At 32.9% G+C, this 26,312-nt stretch overlaps 1 protein-coding gene across 1 annotated transcript; it reads left to right on the forward strand.

Moving 5' to 3' along the window:
- The first annotated feature begins 609 nt into the window (after positions 1 to 609).
- Positions 610 to 25,614, forward strand: Ns3 (nucleostemin 3). The gene is made up of 14 exons (XM_067271531.1): positions 610 to 741; positions 1,082 to 1,208; positions 4,042 to 4,162; positions 7,337 to 7,423; positions 12,746 to 12,832; positions 17,386 to 17,529; positions 17,601 to 17,679; positions 17,743 to 17,943; positions 18,036 to 18,137; positions 24,261 to 24,404; positions 24,479 to 24,602; positions 25,043 to 25,218; positions 25,282 to 25,329; positions 25,398 to 25,614. The coding sequence occupies exons 1-14, from the start codon at positions 652 to 654 to the stop codon at positions 25,545 to 25,547; spliced, it is 1,680 nt and encodes a 559-aa protein (XP_067127632.1). The 5' UTR covers positions 610 to 651; the 3' UTR covers positions 25,548 to 25,614.
- The last annotated feature ends 698 nt before the right edge of the window (positions 25,615 to 26,312 follow it).

Here is a 26,312-nt window from a genome sequence, read left to right on the forward strand (position 1 = left end):
CGGCCAAATGGTCTCAAAGACAAACTATATATTTCTGGAGGGGGAGGGGGCGCGAATAAAGTGTCGTGCCCCGGCTTCGCTACGCCACTGAATCAAATTACAGTAGCTTGTTTTTGACTACATACGTGAGTATACCGACATTTTATGTTCTACTTCAGAGTATTTAAGGAATTTTAACCACTTTTCATAATTATTAAAATGGCAAGCAGTTCCTTTTCCGGAATGAATAAAAGAAAAAATAAGGGCAATTATTTTTATAGAGCTGGCGAGAATACACAAAAAGATAAAATCTTCGATAAAACGAAGAATTAAAATCCCACAGGTATGGGCGCGTGTTTTTATGCAGCGAAAGCGCTGCATAGAAAAAAACGCAGCCTATTCGTGAGCTCGAATAACCTGGATTCTGTGAAACCGATCGTAGCGCCTTTAGCGAAATAAATCGAGTGAAGTCAAAACCAAGAACCAACACTTGTTAACACAAAAATTAGGAAAGAAGCTTGTTATTTTCCCTAATAAAGAATGGAGTTTTATTATGTTAATAATTTTAATGCTTTTCTCGAACAGGATTTAAACTTTAATTTATTTAAACATTAAATGTCTGGACTAGGATTGGCAACATTGCTGTAATATTGTTGCGTATGTAAACGAAGCATGGCGAAAGGCAAGAAATCAGAATCTTTGGGAAAAAGTTTAATCAGAGATAAAAGACTTAAAACAGCGAACCGTAAGAATAAAAGCCAGGTGAGTAATATTTTGCTCGAGAATTTCTACCTTCGATTATTGTAATTGTTCAATCTACAATCGATATTACATTTATTGTAAATAAAATTAAGAGAAAAAAACGTTGGTATATGGCTTATAAACAATCACCCTTATTTTCATTCCACTTTGTTGAATTAAAAGAAAGCACTAAATCTTGGTACGACATTACTGACATACGCATTACGTTTGTTTTCTAAGGGTGAAGGTTACTGTGTAGGGACTGTGTGAATTTATATTTGTGCAAATACTAATTGAAAATAAAGAATATGACTTGTATATTTTTCTTCTTAAATAAACGATATTGTTTGTTTACTTTTAGCTGCATACAACTGATTTACAAGATGGATATGATTGGGCTAAACTCAATTTAAAAAGTGTTACTGAAGAGAGTAGCTTGGAAGAATTTTTGGCCACTGCTGAACTTGCCGGAACTGAATTTACAGCAGGTGATGATTTTTATTATTTGTTATAAAAATACTTTTACATTTATCGTAAATTCATTTATACACCCACACACTCGTGCCCCGTAAGTGATCGGGCTATAATTTGAATATAATGATTATAGATTAGAAATGAATTTTGACACCAGATATATATACTGGAAGAGGAGATTGGATCAGAGGCCGGGTAGCGTAACTGGCAACACATCCGCACGGTAAGTGGGAGTTGTGGGTTTGAGTCCCATTTCGGGCCGATTCTTTTCTTTCAGTTTGATCTAAATTATTTAATTAAAAATTATAATTATTAATTTTAATACGAGATGGTGCCTAACGCCTCCCTCTAGAGTCAAAATTCATTTTTAATCTACAATCATTATATCCAAATTATAGCTCGATCATTTACAGCAGTTGTGGGTGTATATTTGCTTAGTATCAGGTTTTTGTTGGTGTTTATATTCATAAATTCATTGCATTTTGAAGGCAGTTTTCAAAAATAGTCTATTTATTTATTTTACCACAAATACAAAATGCTTGAAGACAGTGGTGATATTCAAAATATTTAACAAAAGGTTCGCTAGCAGAAAATTTTTCCCTGACAATCACCGACAAACGAAATGGAAGTTTTGGCTAGAAATAAATACAATACCTTTTCTTGTGATATATCTAATAATCAGTGGCGTATTTGGAACATAGTGAGCCCTGTGCAAAGACCAGGTAACAATAGTATATTACTGCTGTTCAACCTTTTTTTTTTTAGACAGAGAAATTTTTCACCCCGAATGGCACTACTCATAGTAGACAGATGTCATCATCTCTGTAATACAATATCCTTTTTATTTCGCTGTCCATAGCCTGACATGTCTTCCACAGCCATCTTGTATTATCTCACGCACGTGAGATTGTGGGATCTCTCTTATGACTGGATCTAGTTTCAAGAACTCTCTTGAATCAATTGCGATTAAACCTCATTTTGGTCGATTGTAAAGGTCGCTGTTAGCGTCCTGAGTCGAAAAGCCACACGACAGAGATAATTAGTCCCACCTGGCGCTGGGGCCATAAACGGCCGGAAGGATCAAAGGAGTAGCGTCTCCGCTTAAGGGTCATGTGTTGGCCACGTGCCGGCCGGCTTGGGAAAAAAAAATGTAAATAAAGCACGGACGCAAATGTAAGCTACGTCGGCGGGAAATAGGGCGGACGTCTTTGAAAGCTCTAAGAAAGGGAAGGAACTGATTGGTTGCAGGAGGTAGTAGCAGGATCCCTTAAAATTGGTAGGGTGGCGAGAAAAACGGGGAGAAAGGGCGAGAGACTGGATACGTGGTAATCTCTGACACTAGGTAAGCCTTTGAGGTGTATAGAGAGAGCGTCCTCCTCTTGGAAAGTCCTCTGGAAAAAGGTTAGTGTAGAGACGGACGGCCACGCGGTTGAGCCATCTCCGGAAAAGCAACTTGAGTTCCCTGGACAGACAAGCCGACATGCGACATCACAGCTTTGTTACATTAGCGTATGTAATGTTGTTGAACATTGTACAGACTTTGTAAATATTTGTAGTGTAAATAAACTGTATATAACTACTTGTTGAGTGTGGAGGTGTAGCTTTCCTCGAACCATCAAACGGACATTCTCGAGTCGTAAAGAACAACTCGAGACGGAACATTCGTAAAGATCGTGACGGATAGTAAGGATCTTCACTTCGAGATTGTATACAGTGAGTCGACGAGATTTCGCACCAGACATAGTCCCCGACCTTGCTCACAATCTAGGTTGAAATGCTCAGTGCGAATGGGGTATAGAGGCTCTAGTTTAGTAGTATTACAGAGTATAATATGTATATTTTATTGTAAAATAGGGCTGGCGGAAATACAGTATTAACACGTAAACAGATAATGAAAATCTTCTTTACTCGCCATGTCCAATCACCAGGAACAAACTATTCCCCTAAAGAAAGTCGTCTCTGCTGGGGGAATAGTTTGTTCCTGGTGATTGGACATGGCGAGTAAAGAAGATTTTCATTATCTGTTTACGTGTGTTTTACGTGTTAATACATATATTTTAATATATTTAAAAAAAAAACAAAACCAACTGAGAAATGTTCTGTGTGTTTAACAAGGTTCGGAAAACTGAAAATTTTAACAACGGTTCAGCCGAACCTGTGCAAACCCGCTGAATATCACCACTGCTTGAAGGTATCTGATTACACATACCCTGTATAACAAATGAGATACTCATTTAGCCATTGCTTTAGCTTGTTCCTTTCATGGAGTATCACATTGGATGACAGATGTCTACAAATAGTGTTGTGTGACCTTACCTTGACATCACTTGGTCATGTGACTACCTTGAAACATCACTCACTTCAGTCACGTAACATCTCATGTATTTCCTGAGAACATTCTGGACTCTGAAGAGACTGCGGACCACAGTTTGATGAACATTGCATTTGTTATGTTTCTGAAGATATATATATTTCACTGAAGTGTTAATAGTCAGTAAAATAGACTGTGACTAAATAGGAAGAAGCTGAAATTTAGTTAGTAACAGATTCAAAAAAAATGTTAGATATAAAAATTAAGTTCCTATTCAGTTTATCTGTCAAATTACTAGTTAAACTGTATTTATAGCAGTTAGCTGTTAAGATTATTTGAAACATTTTGTATTTTGAATGGTTAAAATTTATTTTATTAAGTATTTTACTTTATTAAAATTACATTAATGTCAAAAAATTAGTTTTTTTCTATACCAATAATGTTAGTTTTTTCTATACCAATAAATTTTAGTAAATAATTATAATAATCTAAAAACATTTAAAAATCACAAGTATTAAATATTTTTTCATTACTAGAACGATTAAATGCAAAAATAATTTCTAACAACAATGTGAGCAATTTGCTAACGTCTGAAGAAAGACAGGCCATTGATAATGCTCAGAATGCCAATAGACATCTGTTACGAATTCCGAGAAGGTAAGTAAAAGATATTTAACATACAAACATTTGTTTTTAATCTAAGTAATATCTACAAGCATATTATGCAAATATAAAAAGATACTATTACAGATATTGTAACATCATTTTTACAATTTTTAAGATAAATTTATGTCTAAAAATACTTCTTAAATGAGCAAATATTTATGCGACATTGTCACAATGCTGGCTGAAATTTTTAATTTATTTAATTTAAAATATATACTCTCTACCTCAAATTAGTAGTGTCTGGCCCCTGTATACTTTTTCTGTTAGCAATAGTCATGCCAGTCATCTAACTATTTTTCAGGGGAAAATTTTTGAATTGAAATAACATGACTTCCAGTTTGTATCAGAAGTTCATATATAGTTCATTGGGGACTTGTGCCCCTAAGCTTTCCATATATGGTCTCAGCTTTCATGTATCTAACTCTGTTCTCAAGATTAAGGAAGGACAGACAGACAGATAACTGTGGGAATTTATAGGTCTAAAATTTTTTCAAATTGTAGCCCAAATAGCATTCAAGTAATTCTGCGTTGTTAGTAATATCAATATGTGGAAGGTTGCCAAATTTGTTACCACAAAAGATTCTCATATAATATGCACATAGTATATTGACATAGGACTTTGAAATTTGTAAAGTTTGATTAATACGTGGTACGATCCAAAAGTTTTGGGAATGCAGTAATCTACGACAACAAAAGCATGTATTTGAAGTTACAGCGTATGAAATGGATTCTACCAAACCACCTCTACGTGTTCAGGTTAATTTCACCCATGTCATGTGATTAAACCGCAAGCACTGCTGTTTTTTTCCGGAGATAGTTACCTTTGTCCTGCGACGTAATCAAAGTGGAGTTTCAAGAACAATTTCCAACATTAAATTCTGTCAGCGTTTAGGTAAAACACCTATGGAGATTTTAAAATTGCTAAGAAAGGTGTACGGTGATTCTATGGTGAAAGGTCATGATGAAGTCGAAATGTTGGAGGTTGTTCTTGAAACTCCACTTTGATTACGTTGCAGGACAAAGGTAACTATCTCCAGAAAAAAACAGCAGTGCTCGCGGTTTAATCACATGACATGGGTGAAATTAACCTGAACACGTAGAGGTGGTTTGGTAGAATTTATTTCATACGCTGTAACTTCAAATACATATTTTTGTTGTCGTAGATTACTGCATTTTTCAAACTTTTGGATCGTATTGCGTATAAGCAATAAATAACAGTGAACAAAGATTAAACTTTTGTTGTATGTCAATGAAAGGAAAAAACATTCAAATTTAAAATTACCAAGTTCTATTGTGTATATATGAGACAGAAAATAATTATTCAATTGTAATAAAATTGAAGACTATATCAAACTCTATTTTTAAAATATTTAGCAATGTTGCAGATGACAATGAATCAAAAGCATATGCTTTATCTAGATACATTATTCAAGCAGGAAGTTCTAAGTTTTTTATAATTTAAGATATTAACAATTTTATAAATAATAACATAATTTATAAGTTTCAATATTTGATATACAAGTATATTGGTATTACAGTTAGTGTCTTGATGAAAGTGGTAAGAACATATTACACACTTTTGCCATGATTGTCATTTATGATATCCACATTTTAGTTTTAGCCTATTGGTAGTTTCAGACTCTCAAGAAACCTTTGTAAACAATAAAAGCAATTTATGAATGTTTCTGGTCATATTTAAAGATCATCTACAGGTGAAATACAAAATTGAACAAAGTGAAAAATGGAATACTTATGTTGTTCTTGGAAATCTTTAAAACAATGTTTGATATGTTTCGACTGGCATAGTCATAATGTAAGAAATAGAAATCTCAACTGTGGATGTTTAGACACACTATAAAAATTAGTAATTCTTTGTAAGCAGCAAAAACTATTTAGTTACAAACATTTTTTGGTCATATTTAAAGACCGTTTGCATTTAAACATTATTTTATCTAAAGATGGTCTGTAAATATGACTAAAAATGTTTGTAATTAAATTGTTTTTAGTGCTAGTTTACTGAATGTTGACTTATACATAGTAAGCTGATATTTATGTTAATAAAAGAAATATAGAAAATATGCTGGCTTCTGTAAATTCCAGTTAAAAATAAGGAAAATAATATTTAAAATATAACTTTAGTTATAATTCTAATGGATAGATTTACTGATTAGATTTTCAAAATTGATGCATGTTTGTTCATTTGACTTTTTTTGTTGTCAATCTTAGGCCAAAAAACAATGAGAAGTTGATTTACAGAATAATACAAATAATGCTTGTTCCATAACTTAATCTGCATGATTATATTTTAGAAATTAATTTATATAGTGCAATGAAGAATCATTAGAGAGTTTGCAGCCGATGTTTTCATCGCAAAAATGTGTACGTCAGACATTCAGTGCCACCTTCCTGTAAGCCTAGAAGTTTGACAGTGACATTTGGAATGTCGAGCATGATTCCACTGATGTTCCAAACACCATTGTCAAACTTCTAGGCTTACAGGAGGGTGGTGCTGAACATCCAATGTACACATTTTTGTGTGAAAATGTTAGCTGCAACCTCTCTATTGACTTATTTGTGGTAGCATGCAGTAGAATTTTGCTAATCTGAACTAATTGGTATTCAAACCTGTTCAGAGTAATGAGTATTTTAGATTGTCTGAAATTTTTTTCCCAATGTACTTTTTATGTTAATATGGATTTCTCAATGTACTGTATCAGGATGAGCATGTTGTATTACATCAAGATGACTTACACCAGTTAGCTTTTTGAGAACCGATAAACTTGGTTTACAAATGTGGAGGTTTTTAACCTCTTCGTGAGTAAATGTATGACCATATAGGATGAAGGAAACAAGAGTCTTTGTTTTCTAGTCTGATAACAAATTCTTCATTTATTTTGAGGATTTGCACACGCCATTTATTCTGAGAAATATGAAGTAAGCATAATATAATTACACAATAGCCACATATTTCGTTCAGAGAGAGAGATAGAAAGAGAGATTTGTTTTGTTATTTGGATTAACTGGAATTTTGTATTATTGATGTTTAGACTAGCAAGGTCTTATTGTTTGTGTTAGCATAAGTTAATTATATTATATTTATTTAATTTTAAAATTTTTAGATATTTTTGCAAAAGTATTTAAATATTTATTTTTAATTTATTTTAGACCATTCTGGAATGAAAAAACATCAAAAGAAGAACTTTTAACTTTGGAAAAAGAAACATTTCTATTATGGAGGCGTCAGCTTGCTCAGTAATTGGATTTATATTTATGTTTTGTAACAGTTAAACAAATTTAATATTAGACAATATCCATAGCTGATACAGTAAAACTTTATTTATTAGATTAGAAATAATTAATTTATCAGGTAAGTCCATAAGTCCATAAGTCCATAAGTCCATGCGCATTTTTATGACCTTGAGAAAAATCTTGTTTTGCTGTTACAAATGTCAGTCTAATGTGATAATTTTTACACTGAAGTGTTAAATTGGATCTCATTCATAAAATACTGTTCAGAATTGTGAACATTTCAGTTGTTTATTTTCATTAAAATGGAAGTAACCTACGAATATAAAAGACATGTTTTATACTTTTTATTTTTAAGCGGTGAGAATGCTACAAATGCAGCCAAAAAAATGAATACTGTACATAATCAAATTGTAATTAGTGCAAGGACTGTGCAGAAGTGGTTTGAAAGATTTAGAAACAATGATTTTAGTGTGCTCGTACTGGAAGACCCGTCGACTTTGATGATGATGCTCTCTCTGCACTAGTTGAAGCAGAACCACCTTTAACAGTTGATGAAATTGTGGAACGTTTAAATTCATCCCATGGAACTGTTCATAGACACCTACAACAAATCGGAAAAGTTTCAAAGCTAGGAAAATGGATACCACATGAACTGTCAATAGCTAACCGACAGCAACATGTAAATATTTGCACATCTCTTTTATCCCATATTGCTTTAGAACCTTTTCTTGGTAGGCTGATTACTGGAGATGAAAAATGGATCCTCTATAATAATGTGACGAGAAAAAGACAATGGATGGATCGCAACAAGCAGCCAAAACCAACTGCAAAAGGTGGGTTGCATCCAAAAAAAATTCTTTTGTCTGTTTGGTGGGATATGTCAGGTGCACTTTGAGCTGTTAGAATGTAATCAAACAATTACAGCTCAAATGTATTGTGAGCAATTAGAGCATTTAAATGAAAAATTGAGAAAAAATTGACCGTCGTTAGTGAACAGAAAGCAGGTTCTCTTGCAGCATAACAATGCCAGACCACACGCTGCAAAAATAACTGTACAGAAACTTGAAAGCTACAACTGGGAAATTTTACCTCATCTACCATATTCGCCAGATATTGCTCCCAGTGATTATCATGTTTTTTGCAGTTTGCAGAATTTTTTAAAAGGGAAAACTTTTGAGGATAAGAACAATGTAAAAAAGGCTATTTCTGAATATTTTGATTCAAAACCGAAATCATTTTATGAAGACGGGATTAAAAAGCTACTATCAAGATGGCAAGAAATTGTACAAAATAATGGTGAATACATTATAGCTTGAAATAAAATTTAATTAAAATTTTTTGCTGCTTTTTTTGTAGATAAAAATACGCATGAACTTATGGACTGACCTGATATTTATTAAAGTTCTTATATATTTCTATACATAAATAGTTATAAAGTGGAAATCTTCAAGAAAGTTTTTATTTTACAAACATTTTGATCATGAAGTTTTGATTTAATTTGATGCATTACTTAAAAATTATCTAGTTCTTAAAATGAGGATTTTCTAACTGTTGAAAGAAAATATTAAAATTTTACATTAAAAATAATTTATCTTTGGGGCAGTGTCTCATTGGCATTTCTCTACCATGCAGTTTACTGTGAATTTTTTAAAATCAGTATTTACTCCTCTCAGCTTCAGAGTACATTTTGCTCTTAAGAAATTGACAGTATTGAATCAATTCATATAAAAGTGTGAAATTTCGATTTCACTGTGTAATGTGTAAGGAATAGATTTCTTTATTTCTGAACATAAAGTTTTAAAATTTTTATACAGTAGTAACTTTATTTTGCTTTCTAGAGAATTTTTACTCTTTGTAATTTTATTTATATTTTGACGTTCTATTATAATGTTCAATATCTATTTTTTAAATTTCTAATTACTATATTTATGATTTTTATTGAAAAATATAAATTACACAAATTTTTAATAGCGATTTATTGTGAAATATAATACTGTATAATAAAGCTCAACTTAAATTTATAAGCACTATATTGGCTTTTCATTGTTGCTAGGCTTTCCTGTTAACATAATTAAACTTGTATGCATTATTTCTTAAATATAGTTACATCATAAAGAGTTGATAACGGATTAAATGTCCGAAATGTCTTGGAAATAAAATGAGATTTTCTAAAGCTGGTCTTGTACTGAATGTTTGTGTAATAAGCCTAGCAACAAAGAAAAGCTGATATAGTGCTTATAAATTTAATCTAACACTAGGCAAGAAACATATTACTGAAAATCTCAACTGATATTTGTTTTTATATCGAAACATTTTTCTTTAAATATTGTTAAAGGAACAATAATGCTAAATGGGCATTTAAGGTATCAATGTTTATGTGCGTAAACATCAATTAATATGATATAACTGCAAATAAAATCCAGTATTGCAAAACTAAGCTTAATTTATATCAGAAACACTTGCTGATGAAAGAATAGAGGATGTATAATTCCATAGCATGTTTAGTATAAGCCAAAATTTTTAGTACTTGGTTATATCATGCTTTTTCATTGTTTCCCAACAAGCATGATACAACAAGGGACTACTATATAAATATATAGTGCATAGAAAAATAATATAGTTCAACAGTACTTATTGTACAGTAGAATTAAACTCACAAACAAAATAAACATAAAATAAAAATGAAACAGAAAAAGATGCCATGTTATAAATGAGAACTTATTCTGTCAGACTAGTTTTTGTTTTTCTGGATGAGAGTAACCTGACCAAGAGGTCCAGATCACTGTTTTCATTTGTACAATCAGAAGAAATTTAGTTGAGGTAGCCATGATCAACTCTTTGACGGTGGTAAGTTCTTTTTATCATGAACAATCACCTTGGCTTCATGCCATGTAGGCATTGTGCACTTGTCAATCAGTTCTTCTTCTGCCAGTGCCATTTTTGCATTTCTCTTTTCAGGTCATTTCTGTGTCTGCCTGTCATGGGGTTCTAGTCTGCTGTGTGAGATCTACTTGCAAGATATAACTCGTGATGCCTGATGGGATAGGCATGTCATTATCTCACTAGAACTTCTCGCTGTAGTGTAAGAAGTGACTTTCCGAGCATCACATGATTATCCATTGCATCGACTTTTGTCACCTTCTCACTACATAGAATTCACATGGCCACTTGCTAACCTAACCACTAGTCTTTCCAGATAATTTGTTTTTCATCAATGCTTTTTGTTTCACATTACCTTTGAAATCATTTCATGTCTATGAAAAAGTTTCATAAAATAAATCATTTTATTGTAGACTATTGATAGACATGTTATATTTTCATTTAATATGAACACACAGTTTTAATATAATTTTTTGAATTAATTTTTAAGTATGATTTAAGATTTTATTTTATATTACAAGACTTTTTTTATGATTTGCATAGTTTGTTTCAAGTTCTCTATTAAATATTTCAATATTTAAAATTCTATGCTGTATATTAATGTGCAAATGCTAGAGATTCATTAGTTTAATTTTAACTAGCAATATAATGGTCCGCTGAGCTATATTTTTATTGATCTACAACACACACACGTAAGTATATAGTGTAACTAAATTTAATAGACTATAGGCTTAATATAAAAAGTCTTACTAATTTTTTAAAAATAAACTAATTCATTATTAACACTGCTGATTACTTACATAATTTAGTTATTATTTAAAACAAAGAAATATAGCCTATTTTTACTTTTCTCTTTTTTCATCAGTTTTAGAGGACCACTGCCATTGGCATTCAGTAAAATAGAAATCCTCCTATAATTTACTTATCTTTTGCTGTAAATGAGATATCAAATTTTCCAGATACCATACTTTTATGTTTGTCCAAAAAATTAATTGTTAATTTGAGATGCCTTGCTGTTACTAGCTTCGCCACCATATTACTAAGTAACTCCACTTGCAACTCCTTCAGTTTATATTGTGCTTTCTTATAGGCTAAATAAATGCAGAAGTTGTTTAGGCTGAAATCAGCAACATTTATAAAGTCGTAATTGTCCTATTGCCGAATGGACTTGCAAACTAATCGATGTTCAACTTCAACTTGCGATTGTGAGTTGAGTCAACTGTGATGTCACCAAATGTTATTTGACAACTCTCTCACATAACAGACTAGAGCCCCTGATTTTCAAAATGTGTAAAGTACTGCTTACATACCACTTAATTGCCTGTCACTCAATTGAGAACAGAATTCTTGTGCTTCCTACTTTTCATATTCTTGGGTCATCCATCTGTCTGTTTCATTTTTAACTGAGTCATAGACTGACAGTGAATAGTGACTATACGAATCTGTCTGCCGTTGAGGTGTGCTTATGCAACATCCTGGTGCAATTAATACCTTTAATTTGTATCGACTTTGTGATCTGTGTTAGGTCAGATTTAGGCTCCTTTCATGTGAGTTGCATATAGCTCTTGCACATATTCTCCAAATTAGTGAATTGTTTAGGAGAGAGTAAAAAAAAAGCAGACTGAATATTTAAGGTACTGAATCTTCTTATGGGCTTTCTTGGAGGATGAATAAATACAGGCTTGACAAATTAAAGACAGGAAAGCAGCAATTTTATATCTAAACAGGTCTCAAGAATGAAAATGTATGTACAGTGGAATAGCAGCTGGCTTCTATAGACCTCCATCTTAATCTGGTCATTTCCAACTGTGATACTAATATCAAAAAATGGTCTGAGCTCCTGTGAGTGTTCAATCTCCATTGTAATACTGACTTTGTTCTAGTTGATTGATGCCTCATAATGCTTTATAACACACTGTATGTTTCCATTTGTTTTTTTACTCTTGTTTTGAATCTGAAGATGCAACTTAAAGTGATATTTGATTATTTTATGTTTTTGTTATATGCTTGATATTAAAAGGTTGAGTGTTTTTATGAAATAACACCAACAAAACCTTCAAAATTAAATCAGCAAATATATTTTAATATAAATATATTATGACAAGCACTTTCAATCCTAATTGGAATCTGCTTCAGGTCAAAACGTTCGATAAAAAATTAGATTAGAATGCTAGTTTTTATGAAATAAAATTTTTAAAAATAAATTTATTCTTATGCAAAATAATTTTTTTGGTGGATACAAAGAAAATTTTTTACAATATTGAATTACTAACTTATTTTGACAAATCTGTAAATTATATATTGTCAAATTTCATTATGCCAGTGACAAAACATAGGTGATATTTTGTATTAGAATAATAAATTTTCTTGAAAATCTCTACTAGTTAAAATTTTGGTAAGATTTAATATTTTTATTAAATTGACATTTTAATTGTTTATTTTTAGGTTGCAAGAAAAAGAAAATATCATTCTAACTCCATATGAAAAAAATATTGAATTTTGGAGACAACTGTGGAGAGTTGTAGAGAGGAGGTATAATTTTTAAAATCAACTTAAGATACAAAGCTCTTTAAAACACTGAGTTTTAAGTTGTTTCTATTTTATATTTGAGTGTTTTTTTTAGTCATTTTTAATACTCATAATAATTGTTTTAAAATATTTTATGATTAAAATAAATTTATATTTATTTTTCTCAAATTTTTTACTTATTATTATTATTTATTATTATTATTATTATTATTCTGTTGTTGATAAGCTGTTTTATCAATAAATTTATATGTTAGCCAAATAATTGTGGTTATGGTCATTGGTAATACAAACTATAAACAAGTTTCAGTATGTATTTTAAAATTTCTTATTGATATCATTGCTGATTTAATTTCATAAGTTTTTTGTGGCTTATAGTAATTCATTACACAAATATATATATAGTTAAATCCAATTCCTAGTGGATTTAGTTTGATTTTTTTTAAAAATAAAATCAGTAAATATTGACACACAATGAGCATTGCATTATTTTATTTATTATAAGAACTATTTAAACTGAAGTGCCAAAAAATTAGACACACTTATTTAATAATGTGTAGCTCCTCCCTGAGCTTGAATAACAGCGGCTACACGACATGGCATAGACTCTAAGAGGTGTCTGAGTCGCTACACAGATATTTCAATCCAGACACATCCAATGGTTCTTCATAATTCAGTTGCATTTGTTTGATAGTTCTGCAAGGCATTGAGTAGTGTCTGCACAGTGTCCCATAAATGCTCTATGGGTTCAAGTCTGATGATCGAGGTGACCAAGGGAGTAGCTGAAAATATGTCAAGTATTCTTGAATCATTGTTGTGCCACCCCATGTCCTGTGTGAAGTAGCATTATTCTGCTGGTACAAATCATTACCATATCAAGCTTAAAGGCATGCAAAACATCTGCCACAAGATTAGTATATGTACCTGTCAAAGTTGACTTCATTCTCACCATTAGTCAATGTTCAAGCCAACAGAACACACTACAAACTGGGGCAGAGCCACCACCAGCTTGCACAATTCCTTGCTGACGTGATGAATTCAAGGCTTCATGCAGTTGTTGTTATACATGAACAAGACTATCAGCTTGAAAGAGCTGAAAATGAGATTCGTCTGACCAGATAATACTGCACTAGTCATCCACTATCCAATTTTGATGTTCTTTGGCCCAGGTGAGTGGATTTGCCTGATGCTTGGGTGTTAATAGTGATACAAGATTGGGTTGAATTACCATTATCAAACTCTGAGGAATGCAGTGTATGTTGTACAGTGCATTAACTGCAGTGCCTGTGTTGAAGTCTAATGTGATTTGGTGCAGAGTTACTTTTTGTTGCTTGGTTACTAACCTGGTTAGCCACTGGCAGTCATGTTCTTGCATCAGCCATGGATGCCCACACTGTGCATATGCTACTGATGTCTGTTTGAAATTTAAATATTTTTGGTAAACCCTTGAAACTGTTGCATGAGAAAATCCAAGAGCATTGGCTACTTCACTGATAGAGTGACCCATTCTTCTTGCTCCAACAATCTGTCTATGATCAAATGGCAATAAATCATTTACATGGCCCATTGCTACTCTAACCAAGCTCACACAAAACTTATAAGTATCGTACCTATAGTGTCAAATGCAGGTAGAAGGTAACAACATTGCATCTGCTGCTGTCTCTAATTTTTTGGCACTTCAGTTTATTTTGGGAATACTTTATAAGTACAAAGGGTGATCAGTTAACGAACAGTTTGGACTATGAACAAATCGGATAATGAACACTTTTGCAAAATAGAAATATATTGTATAATAAAGAAAGAAAAAAAATACTAATTAGAAATTTAATGAATTTCAGATAGATATTAAAAAGTTTATTTGAAAAAAATTCTTGTAATTGAATGGTACATCTATTACAAGATTTGTTCTTAAGTAAAACACCTATTGTGGTTATTGCTCTATTACTTCCAGATTGTGTACTGAATAATAACCATCATAAAAAATCTGGAATACTGATCTTATGAAGTGTGTTAAGACATTGTTCCTAGATTGTTACCTTGTGAATTTTTTAGTACAGATATTTGTGTTTGTCCAATTTAAACAGATTTTTTTTATTTCTAGGAGTGCACCTTAGTCATTGGAATTTGTGGCATTGCACTTATCTAAATTTAAAAAGTTAATCAACCATTACAGTCAGTTACATTTCTGAGTAGTGTTAATTTGTCTTAATTAAAAGTTTCTTTCAATGGATATTGCAAATTACAAATCATTATTTATGCTGATATAAAACATCCAACAGAAATGAAAGTAAAAGTAATATGATACACACAGATATATTTTATGTTTTATTTTTATACTAGCTTTTGATATATAGTTTATTCATTGTATTTGTGATTATAATTCCATGCACCCCTTTACAAAATAATTATTTTATAATTTATAATTCTGTTTTGTAGTTATTCAGATATAAACATTCAATCCTTTTGCATAAATTGTCATCAAAATTTGAATATACCTGTTTTCATTAATGTTTTAATTTACAAAAACATTGTTATATATATTTTTAACTAAATGTGATGACATCATCAATAGTATTATAGTTCCTTTGAAAAGTGAACTTTATATAGTTTTTCTATATGCCAAATTAATATTTTCCCAAAGGAGTCTAAAAGAGCATTTCATATGTCAAATTATATAACTTTAATAATAATAATATTTGACTACATACTTAGGACTGTTATTGATAAATAGCAAGTTCTCATTAGTAATGTTCACGTTCATATTATATATACACTATATCTAAATTTGAATTTTGAATATACCATGATAGTTTACTTCATGATTTGTTTGACTTCTGATTTAAAGATTAAGATAATACATCTTATTTTTCTTTACTCATTGTAACAAATCTAATATAAAAATGAATAGTTTGTCATTAATGATTCCTTGGTACATATAGAATGTTATCATTGTTCTGTTCAAATTTTATTTGAAAATGGTGTTATCAAAAGTATGCCTGCATTTTATAATTCTTTGTATTTTATTATTTTTATTAAAATTTTAATGTCAAATGACAATAAGTAAAGAAAAAATTACAGCCATTTTATTAAACAAGTCTGATTATCTTACTCCTTTACAAAGGTAACCTGAAGTTTTTTAGAATTAAAATTTGTGAATTATAAGTGTTTCTACATATTTTATAATTCAAATCTGTGTGTATTCTGAAAAGGAAATATTGATTTTTAGAACCATTTTTTAAGACTGGCCAAGTGAAAATATAAAACTTGTAATAACTTTTAGTTGAACAAATAATTTATTAAATGCACATTGAAAATTGTGGATTTAGGGCCGATCATTAATCAAAAAATGTTAAAAATTAGAAATAATATTTTGTTAACTTTGACAAATTTGTTGGATAACGGATGTAGAAAACTTTCAATATTGAAAGGAAGTTCTTATCCTTTCAAAAAGATGACTGAAATTGAATCATAGACGGGACTTGGCCGTCGGTTGGCCGCTCGTCTCTATAAAAAGGGGCCTTTTCCTGCTTAAATTGCACATTTCCTGGACAATACCAGAATGAGCCATACTAGTTAGCACAGTCTCGAGAATTGGCACAGTTCCTTAAAGATGATATGCCATACTAAGTCGGTAGAAGACAGAATTCGCCATACTAAAGAAGAAACCTATTGAGATATTATAAATTGTCAGAATATTTGTAAACTCTCTCTCCATGTTCTACACTCCATGTGAGTTAAATAGAATTAAGATTAGTTATTAAGTTAGATAGTCATAATCAGATTATTGATAGTTGATCATTATCTCGCATTCTCGTTTTATTTGTATATTATTACTCATTGTATATTGTTGTATTTTATCTATTTCGTATTTTATTAAATTCATTTGTTATTTTAATGAATGACTTTAGTTATTTAATTAAGAACTACTTTTCGCTAGTCCTTAGTTAATCACGCGTGTTATTCCACGTATAACAAAACTGAATAACTGGTGTCGGGAACCCTGACATTAAGGAGAATGTTGATTTTGCGATCATCCATTTTCTGCCATATTTTCCCCCACTCGACAAAGTCCCTCCTAACACTCATTACTTCATTTGAAGGCCGTTCTTTTAGACAACGGAGGACTTGTTTAACAACGAGTTGCCAATTAAGCAGTATAGCGATCACAAAGATATCCTATACCCCCAGCTGCCCTCACACACAACTGAATGTGAGTGAAATTTTTGGTGTATAAAGCAAACAATGCTGCTATCTTGGTAATGTAATACCATCTAGATATTGCACCCATATGTATATGTTAGATTGTATAATTAAATATTAGTTTAATTGGAGAAATAAAAATAAATGCTTTATTTTAGAGTTTTCTTAATATTTTATAATTAAATTATAGTATTGTTTATTTTACTTTTCATTATTAGTGTTTGTAATGTGGAATAAAAAACTTAGGAGGAAAATTACATTAGTTATTTAAATGTTCACAAATTTTTAGTTTTTATGTATATTTTGTTTTTGTAACTGGTTCCAATAATAAGCATTTGATTTAAATTGATGTTTTCTAGTGACATTGTAGTTCAAATAGTAGATGCTAGAAATCCTTATTTATTTTGGTGCGAAGATCTAGAAACTTTGGTTAAAGAAATAAGTAAAGAAAAAATTACAGTCATTTTATTAAACAAGTCTGATTATCTTACTCCTTTACAAAGGTAATCTGAAGTTTTTTAGAATTAAAATTTTAACTGATGACATCTTTATTTCATATTTTGTTTGTTAATAGAGAAATGTGGACAGATCATTTTAACAATATTGGAAGAAATGCTATTTTTTTTTCAGCATTACAACAGAACAACCCTGAGGTATGTGTTTTATTTTTAAACTAATGTAATAAATTCTGTTATTTTAATTTTTGTTTTTATCAGAATACAGAAATTATATCATCGTCACTAGAAAAAATAAATCTAGAGGCACAGGATAGATTATTGGAGGAAGGAGAATTATCTCAAACAAAAAATAACTTTAAAACATCTCCAAATTTATTAACAAGAAATGAATTATTGGAATTATTTAAAAATTTGCACTTGGAATCTAAAGTAAAAGGTTCACTCAGAACTGTTGGATTGGTAAGTATAATTTAATTTTTGTGATCATAACTTCACAGTTTGTAAGTACTCTGATTTGTTTTTGTAAATTGTTTGATTTTTTTAATTTTAAGGTGGGATATCCCAATGTAGGCAAAAGTAGTACCATAAATGCTCTTCTTCAGTGTAAAAAAGTGTCAGTGTCTGCCACTCCAGGGAAAACAAAGCATTTTCAGGTAATGTTAATTCTGCATTTGCCACTTGGAAATGTTTTAATATACATTAGAATTTGTTTAAGAAGTTTTTCCAGTTTAAAAAACTTCTTCAGCACAAATGAAAATAATATAGCTTTTCTTTCAATACTCCATATTTATTTAACAGAGAATTGAACTTAAACAGTATTTATTTATTTAGATATTTCTCTAATGTAGTCTGCTTTGTTGGTTTTATTATGTGAGAAAAAAATACACTATATGATTTCCATAAACAAAACCACAGATCTACAAATACTGTACTAAAACTTACTTAAATCTTAACAGTATCATCCACATATTGATAGCACTTGCCAGAATTTGTTGTTTGTTGCAAGCTGGTTAACAGATATTCATGTAAATACAGTAGAGCATCGATTATCCGACTTAATTGGGGACTGGGGTTGGTTGGATAACCGAAAAGTATGAAAAAATACATTATTAGTGTAGTGTATTAGGCCTGGTTTAAATACTAGCTTCCCTTTCATGGTCAAGCCAGTGCTGCCAGCTAAAACATGCAAAAATTTAACAAAAATAATATTAAAGTAGCCAAGACATAACCAAATATTGTAGCGCCACATCACTAGCGGACATTTGAATTTGCCGACTAGAACGCGGTCGGTTAACTGATAAGTCGGTTAATTGGGGGTCGGATAATTAATGCTCTACTGTAATTGTAAATTCCTTGTTCAAAATAGCCAAAAGTTGCTTGCTTAATGGCACACAATTTTGTATAATCTTTTTCCATATGCAATTTTGATAAGATGCAGTTGCAAAATTTAAGCAAATCTATTTTCTAGTTGTGGACAAGGTTTTCAGTTTACTTAAGTGAGAAAATTTCTTAAACAAAAACGTTTTATACAGGAAAAATTTACCTGTCTCTCATAGACTTTTGGACGAAAAGTTAGAAATTTTTAAACTAAACTTACACAGGAACACTTCTAATATAGGAACTATTTAACTGAATTCTACTGTATACCATTTATGTTTTGAGGCATTCATTTATATGCCTTAGTATTTTTGCAATTTAAATAAATGAATCTGGCTTATATTAAAAAGGTAACAAAGTACAGCAGGCATTTGCTGTTTTGAGTGATGCAGTTTTCTTATAAAGATGCAAAAAATAACATTAAGAAGCTTGCTGTAATTTTCTTAAAATACTTCCTTATCAATATCATTATATAACTTAACTGTTTCAATGATAATTTCTAATTCTCCTTGAATTGTTTAACATTTAGTGTATAAAGGACGATCGAACAGAACAGGTCACCATGCAAAGAACTCAAGGCACACAAAAGTTAGCAATACTGTTGTTTACAAATGATTTTGCTATCTGTGGGAAAGGAGGGCAGCATAGATGACAACCTTCACATGCACACTCATTGTTTATTGTGCTTGAAGTAGGGTTAATGATACGTGTGTTCATCCAACATCAGAAGTGAAGTGAGTAAAAAAGAACAGAGAAGTGTGGTTTGTTTTTTGACAGTAGAAAATGTTGAAAGATGAGAAATTCATCATCACATGTATGGTGAACACTACATTATGTTAACATTTACTGGAGTGGCATAAGAGATTCTGAGATGGACCTATGTCATTGCAAGACACTCCATGCCCAGGACAGGTTCATCGTGTCATTACTCCTGATGTTATTGTGCAGGTGGATGGTCTTATCTGAGAAAGCCAATGGATCATAGCAGAACATGTTTTAGTGGGGATAAACCATGGTTTTGTACAAGTCATTATTAAAGACCAACTTTATTACTGAAAAGTTTGCACACAGTGAGTTTCATATCAACTGATGGAGTAACAAAGAAAAATGCTGTATCTCTGGGCCACCTAAGATGTCATGTGTTTCTGTCCCATATTGTCACTGGGGACAAAACATGGTGCAATCATTTTTAGCTTGAGAGCAAAGTGAATGAATTCCATTAGACCAAAGTCCTATATGTTCTGGGAAAAGTCATGATTACATTATTCTTTGACTGCAAGGGCCTACTGCTTGTCAATTTTCTCAATTATGGAACCGCAATAAATGTAAAGTGTATGAAGACACTTTGCAGAAACTGACATGTGCCATAAAGTCAAAATGCCTTGGAATGCTAACAAACAGCATTATGATGGTATCTACTCCACACCTCCCAAGTGGTGAGAGATGATACACTTCAGGGACTTGGCTGGGAAACACTTCAACATCCTCCTTACAATCCAAATCTTTTCCCAAGTAATTTTCATATTTTGGCAATCTGAAGAAAGACATTTGTGCACATTGGTTTCAAACAGATGAGGACATGTTTTACTGGGGTAGTGAATCTGTCAATGGCCTAAATGCTTCTAAAAGAATGGGATTAACTGTCTTGTCTTCCAATGGAATAAATGTATTAACAGTTATGGAGATTACTTTGAGATGATAAAATGTATTCAATAGCATTGGAAACATCTAATATTTTCAAACCACTAAACCTCTTCATCTTCCAGCAAAACATGTAAAATGTGGCAATTTACAAACATTTTACATTTTGCTGGAAAACCTCTTCAGTAAGAGGTTGGAGTCTGAAGATTTTGAGGTAATAGATGTTCAGTGACACTTCAGTGTCTGATTTGTTTTCATTTGACTTTCCCTAATAAATAGTAACAAGATAGTTTAGAATAGGTTAGATAGTTTAAGGTATACTTTTACTTAAGACACGTTGATACAGCTATTCAAAGTTATAGAGGTCATCCCTTAAAATCTTCATTATACTGTATGGGCAAAATCAAGACATGTATTTTTGAAACAACAAAGCGACTATGCTGCCACTGGTATAGCTGTACACATAATCTCATACTCTCTATAATACACTGTAAAATACTATATAGAATTGTAACCCAAAAGTTAGCCAGCAGCAAACCTTAAAAATCAGGAGTCAATTTAAATTTCAAATAGCTCAGATTTTCTACCAAATAGCCCAAGATGGTCACACTGTACAGATTTTCTTAGTGAACTCTCGCCACCAATAACAGAAATAATAACATGCAAAAATGGATGATACTTTGGTAATGTTACATATCTTGTTAATATGAAATTTGTTGCTTGCAGGCTGCATAAATAAAACTTAACAAACAGCTCAATCACCAAGTTTCTTTGATATTACTATTTGTAGGCAATGGTAACAAAGAAGTTACTTTGTATGTGTAAAAGTACAAAGTTGAGCTAGTAAGTTTGGTGCCATTAACAAATGTTATCCCATTAAAACTATAGTACTCCACTATTCTAATATTTAAGCCAATAAGAAGGTTTTTGAGATAACATCATCATATTTATGGTAAGTTCAGCGTACAGAGGAGAAAGTCACAGGACAACTAAAATTATAATCTTTTACCACACACACACACACACTGTATATACAGTAATTTTTACACAAAATTAGTTGTAATTATAAAAATTGACTTTAATATATTGTCTTTTCTCTTTCCCTGATTTTTTTTTATAATTAAGATATTTTTTTAGTTACTGGTAATTACAGTTTCTCTAGATTAGCAAGCATTTGACCTTGAACTCTACTTAGTGATATGGGATTTTGTAATTATTTGTAATATAACAGTATTTTACAATACTGTTTGATTAATTTTATTACCATCTTTAAACATTTTAGTTCCCGGAAAATTTCGTATCTATTAGAATAAGCGAAGGTATTTCTAAAGTTTAAGATGCACTGTTGATGATCCTATAATTTTTACTTTGCATAGCACATTCCACCATATACAGGGTGGGCCAAAAGTCACTTTACTATTTAAAAATGAAATAACTTTTTTACTTTTAATTATTTTATAAGTTTCTTTTAACTTTATAATGTACACATCTTGGAGATTTTTTGCCCTAAACAGTTTCAAATGATCTCCGTTTTCCTCTTCACAAAGGTGAACTTTTTTTATGGCACTCTCCATAACTGCTTGCAAACTGACGAATATTGTCCTTTAGCTCAGCAAGAGTTCGGGGCTAATTAATAAACACTCGCATTCAAATATCCCCCTGAAAAGAAATCTGGGCCCGTCAGATTGGGAACGTGATGCCGAATTCTGTATTTTAAAAATCTGAAGAAAAATAAAATATAATAATAGCAAAAAAGTTATTTAATTTTTCAATGGTAAAGTGACTTTTGGCCCACCCTGTATTGTCTGTAATTACCGCCGCCACCTCCTACTTCCTTTCCTTACCACGTAATGGCACGTGTCACGTGATCGGTAAAGTGTTTATGCACTCCAAATTATTGATAAATGACGTCGTACACCGATTTCTCAATTTTACCGATTAGTAAACGTTTATTCAAAAGCCCTATCAAGGCAAAATTACAAATCAGTCCTTCACCTTTAATTTGAAAACTAAGTAATCGTGTTGCCAGTAATTTGAAAGATTACATCACTAAAATGTCATTCTCCGATTGGTTTAGTATAAAAACGGAATGTAGGCCTTATATAACGGAACGGAAAAGTACCTCGTACTTAGAACGCTTCAGAGTACGAACGCTAAATTTGACAAAAATTCACTTCGGAGTTCGAACTACGCTTCAAGGTTCGAACCGCGTCTTCATCGAAAAGTTCACCCAAAGCGTAAAATAAGCTTCTGAACAAAGAATACAATTTCAAGCCAGCAATAATGTGTTAAATTTCACTGCTATTATATTTAAATTATACGTTAAAGTTAAGAAACGACATCGTATAAAAATCCGCAAAAGCTTTCTGTTCAACCCAATATCACTTTCACTTATTAATTATGACATCCGAAAAATGTGTGGGAACAACGAAATGCAACAAGTAAGAAGAAGGTCGTAATATGGACGATTCAGGTAGAAAGGAACTTATCGAGAAGCATGAAAAGGGTGCATATGTGGCGGATCTGGCGGCCATGTTTAAGATGCTAAAGTCGATGATATGCGACCAGTAAATGCAATTTTCATTTTATTACGCAGTATTTGAGCATTCTATTTATTGTTTCAATTTATTATTTAGGGCATTTCATTTTGTTATTTTTACCTTGAATTATGTGTGTTTGCCATTTTAACTTAATAGGTATTGTTTAGGGTCTGGGAATGGATTAATTTGCTTTTCGTGCTCATTAAAGGTCTAATATAAAATGATAATCGGCCAACCAATCACATTTCGTGAAAAAAGGACCAGATATTTAAACTCGATACCCAATAAAACCCCTAAAAATATTTTGTGCTATATGTTAACTTTGTATTAAGTAATTTTCCTGTTTGAATGCTATCGTACCGTTGGTCAGATTGTGGCGGGAGGGGGATTGAAATTAATTGGACCAAAAGTAGTCTTTGAACTAGACGAGAGGATGGGCCCTGAAAAGTTTCATTGCATATGATAAATTTTCCCAATTCTAATTATTTTTTTCTGGGATGAAACGACGTCGCTTGTTACAGACGGTTCATTGGAGTTGGTCGACTTCAAGGGAAACACCGATGAGCAAAAAATTGACTTTTTCTCCCCGTTAAAATTTCTAGGATTTTTAATAGTTTTGATGCTGAACATTCCTAATACCACGACCAAATTCTTCGCCCTTTTAGTTAAATTAAGGGAAAAAGGATTAAAGTAAATCATTTGCATTCCTAATGATGAGCAATTGGCTAGTTTCCGTACAGTATCGAATGTCGCTATCTGGTTGATGGGATAGGGAAACGGTTTGAGGCTTTACGATAAAATGTCATCGATATTCCAGAGCAAAAAGTAATCCGAGAGGTGCAAATTTTCACGTGATAGGTGTTACATAAACATTTTATCAAAGATACTATTGGCTGCGAATTCCAATCAGTAATGTTCATTCGGAACAATATTCAAAAAATTGGTAAGAATGGGCGAACATCGGAACAAACCAGGGGCCGATCCAAATTTCAAGTTTTGTCCATTAGATCCGTGTGTCGACAGGTACTATTCCAAACTGGGCGACAAACTGTTTTATTCACACGTGATAGTTGGCTAACATTTTAACGGCATAGTCTACGTGCAGGCAGAAAAAAAAATAAAGGGTATTATAAATACAGAAGAAAACGTAGAGGAGTCGAGAAATTCTTCCAATTTATTTATTTATTACAATTAGAACTTTTGTTCGTATCATTTCAGACGCTGATGATCGACTCGGAGTTGTGTCTGTGCGATTGTCCCGGACTAGTATTTCCCAACTTCGTTTCCAGCAGAGCCGAAATGATTCTGAACGGTATCCTATCGGTTGATAATGCCACAGACCCTCTTTCCGCCGTCTCTCTCGTATCCTTTTAACGGAATGCCCATTATTCATCTTCCAATCTTTCGCTAATTTAAATCTTGACCGTTAAATTCAGATAACTGACGTCGTTCCCGAGCACGTGCTACGATCTACCTATAACGTGTTCCTTCCCACGTCTGCTGAAGGTTCGGATTCTCATCCATCTCTCACCGCTCGAGAGTTCCTGGAAGCCTACGGCCGTAAGTATCGCATATCTTTAATCCAACCGAATAAGGATTGGGTAGTGGGAATCGGTCTTTTCAATTCGGACATCATTCCTGGGTATGTCGCGTGGTATAATTCCGTAGACTTGTCGACAGTCTCCCTATTTTCCGTGTCGTTTTACGTCTTTCGAGATAATTCTCCGCAGAGTGTTGTCTTTATCCTACGAACGGTTAAAAATGTGGACACTGTTTTTTCACCCAGTTGGTGCGCTTCTTACTATCTTTGAGGCCATCGGAGGACTTCCCAAGAGGCCTTCGGTAAAAAAAAAGTGACGATCGATCGATCGAATCCACCACTTGGTTTTTTCGCCTAACTGTTCGAAGCTCTTCCTTTGTTTTTTATGCGCTTCGAATCGGCGATTACCATTTTCTTTCTTTATTTATTCCTGTTTCTATTTTAATATGGGAAAGAACAGGGACCAGAGGACTGTTGACTGGCGGAGGACTTCCCGACGTTTCTCGGGCGGCCCGGCGGGTTCTGAAAGACTTCGCCGATGGAAGACTGCTATATTGTCAGGCTCCCCCCGGAGTCGATCAGAAGACCTTCCACCCCTTTCCCGATGCCGGTACCAGGATTGCGCATCCCCAACCGGTAAGTATCTTGCACACCTTTAAACGTCACCTGTAAAAATAAATAATGGTTTAACTGTTTCAGGAAGAGAAGGAGTTCGTCCGAGAGTTAGACCGGAACTTCTTCGGAAAGGTACAGAACGTTCCTCAGTCGCTTTCCGATCACTGATTGACATTCTAAAAGTGAGCATATGTTTTCAGGTCTTATCGTCGGTCCACACCAAAGACGCCGGAAGGCAACCCGGCTCGACCGAAAGTTCATCTGTACCGGAAGGAAAACCTTGGAAGAAACATTATAACAGAAACAAAAATGAGAAGCTGAGACGAGTGTACGCACATCTAGACCAGTGACTTGTACATATTTCTGTTGTAATTCCGCCTCCCTACTATTAAAACATGTACAGTACAGACTCAAAAATGGTTATCAAATATTTATTGTTTTATTTACTCTAGATTTGTTGAAATAATTAAATTCTTTGGAATTCGAACCGGATCGGCGGCCGGTCGAAATAATATACTGTGTAAAAGGGGAGAGGCTATTGCTCTCTCTTTTCGCCCTTTGGGCACTAAGAGGGCCTCTTTAGCAAGCCCATTATGGGTTCGGCCAGGCCCACAATGGGGCGGCCGGATGGTGAGGGACGGGATCCGACATCCGGACGGACCCGCCCCCGAAAAATTCCTGGGGATTTATCGATCCGTCTGGATTCGAACCTGGGTCCTCCAGAGCGACAGGACCGCTCGGACGTCGGGGCGGAGACTATCAGTATTAATCGAAAACTACTGTGGCCGCTCGTGGCGTCTAATATGTGGGTGTTTGTAGCAGGAGGATGCGCGGCACGCATCACTTACAGAATCGTTTTGATTTCGTATAATGTTGAACGGCGCCGGTTTTGAGAAAAACTTTAACTTAAAACCATCGGCGATCAAAACTATTCTGTTGGGGTTTAGTTCCACCTGCCCTCTTGCGACGGCATTTCCATAGATGCCACGAGCCACCACTGAAAACCTATATGCTTCTGTCAAATGGGAAAGAGTAGACGGCCGGATGGCCGAGCGGTAAAGGTGGCAGCCTACCGCTCTGGGGACCCGGGATCGAATCCGAACGGGTCGAATAAT

The sequence above is a fragment of the Centruroides vittatus genome, unplaced genomic scaffold, assembly GCF_030686945.1.
Source record: "Centruroides vittatus isolate TY-2023 unplaced genomic scaffold, ASM3068694v2 contig_4, whole genome shotgun sequence".
NCBI lineage: Eukaryota > Metazoa > Arthropoda > Arachnida > Scorpiones > Buthidae > Centruroides > Centruroides vittatus.

Excerpts from the sequence above, each read along its gene's own strand:
- Ns3 (XM_067271531.1), top strand. The coding sequence starts at position 652 with ATGGCGAAAGGCAAGAAATCAGAATCTTTGGGAAAAAGTTTAATCAGA. Across the intron at positions 17,680-17,742 it reads TACAACAGAACAACCCTGAG|AATACAGAAATTATATCATC; the intron begins GTATGTGTTTTA and ends TGTTTTTATCAG. Across the intron at positions 24,405-24,478 it reads CTCTTTCCGCCGTCTCTCTC|ATAACTGACGTCGTTCCCGA; the intron begins GTATCCTTTTAA and ends CGTTAAATTCAG.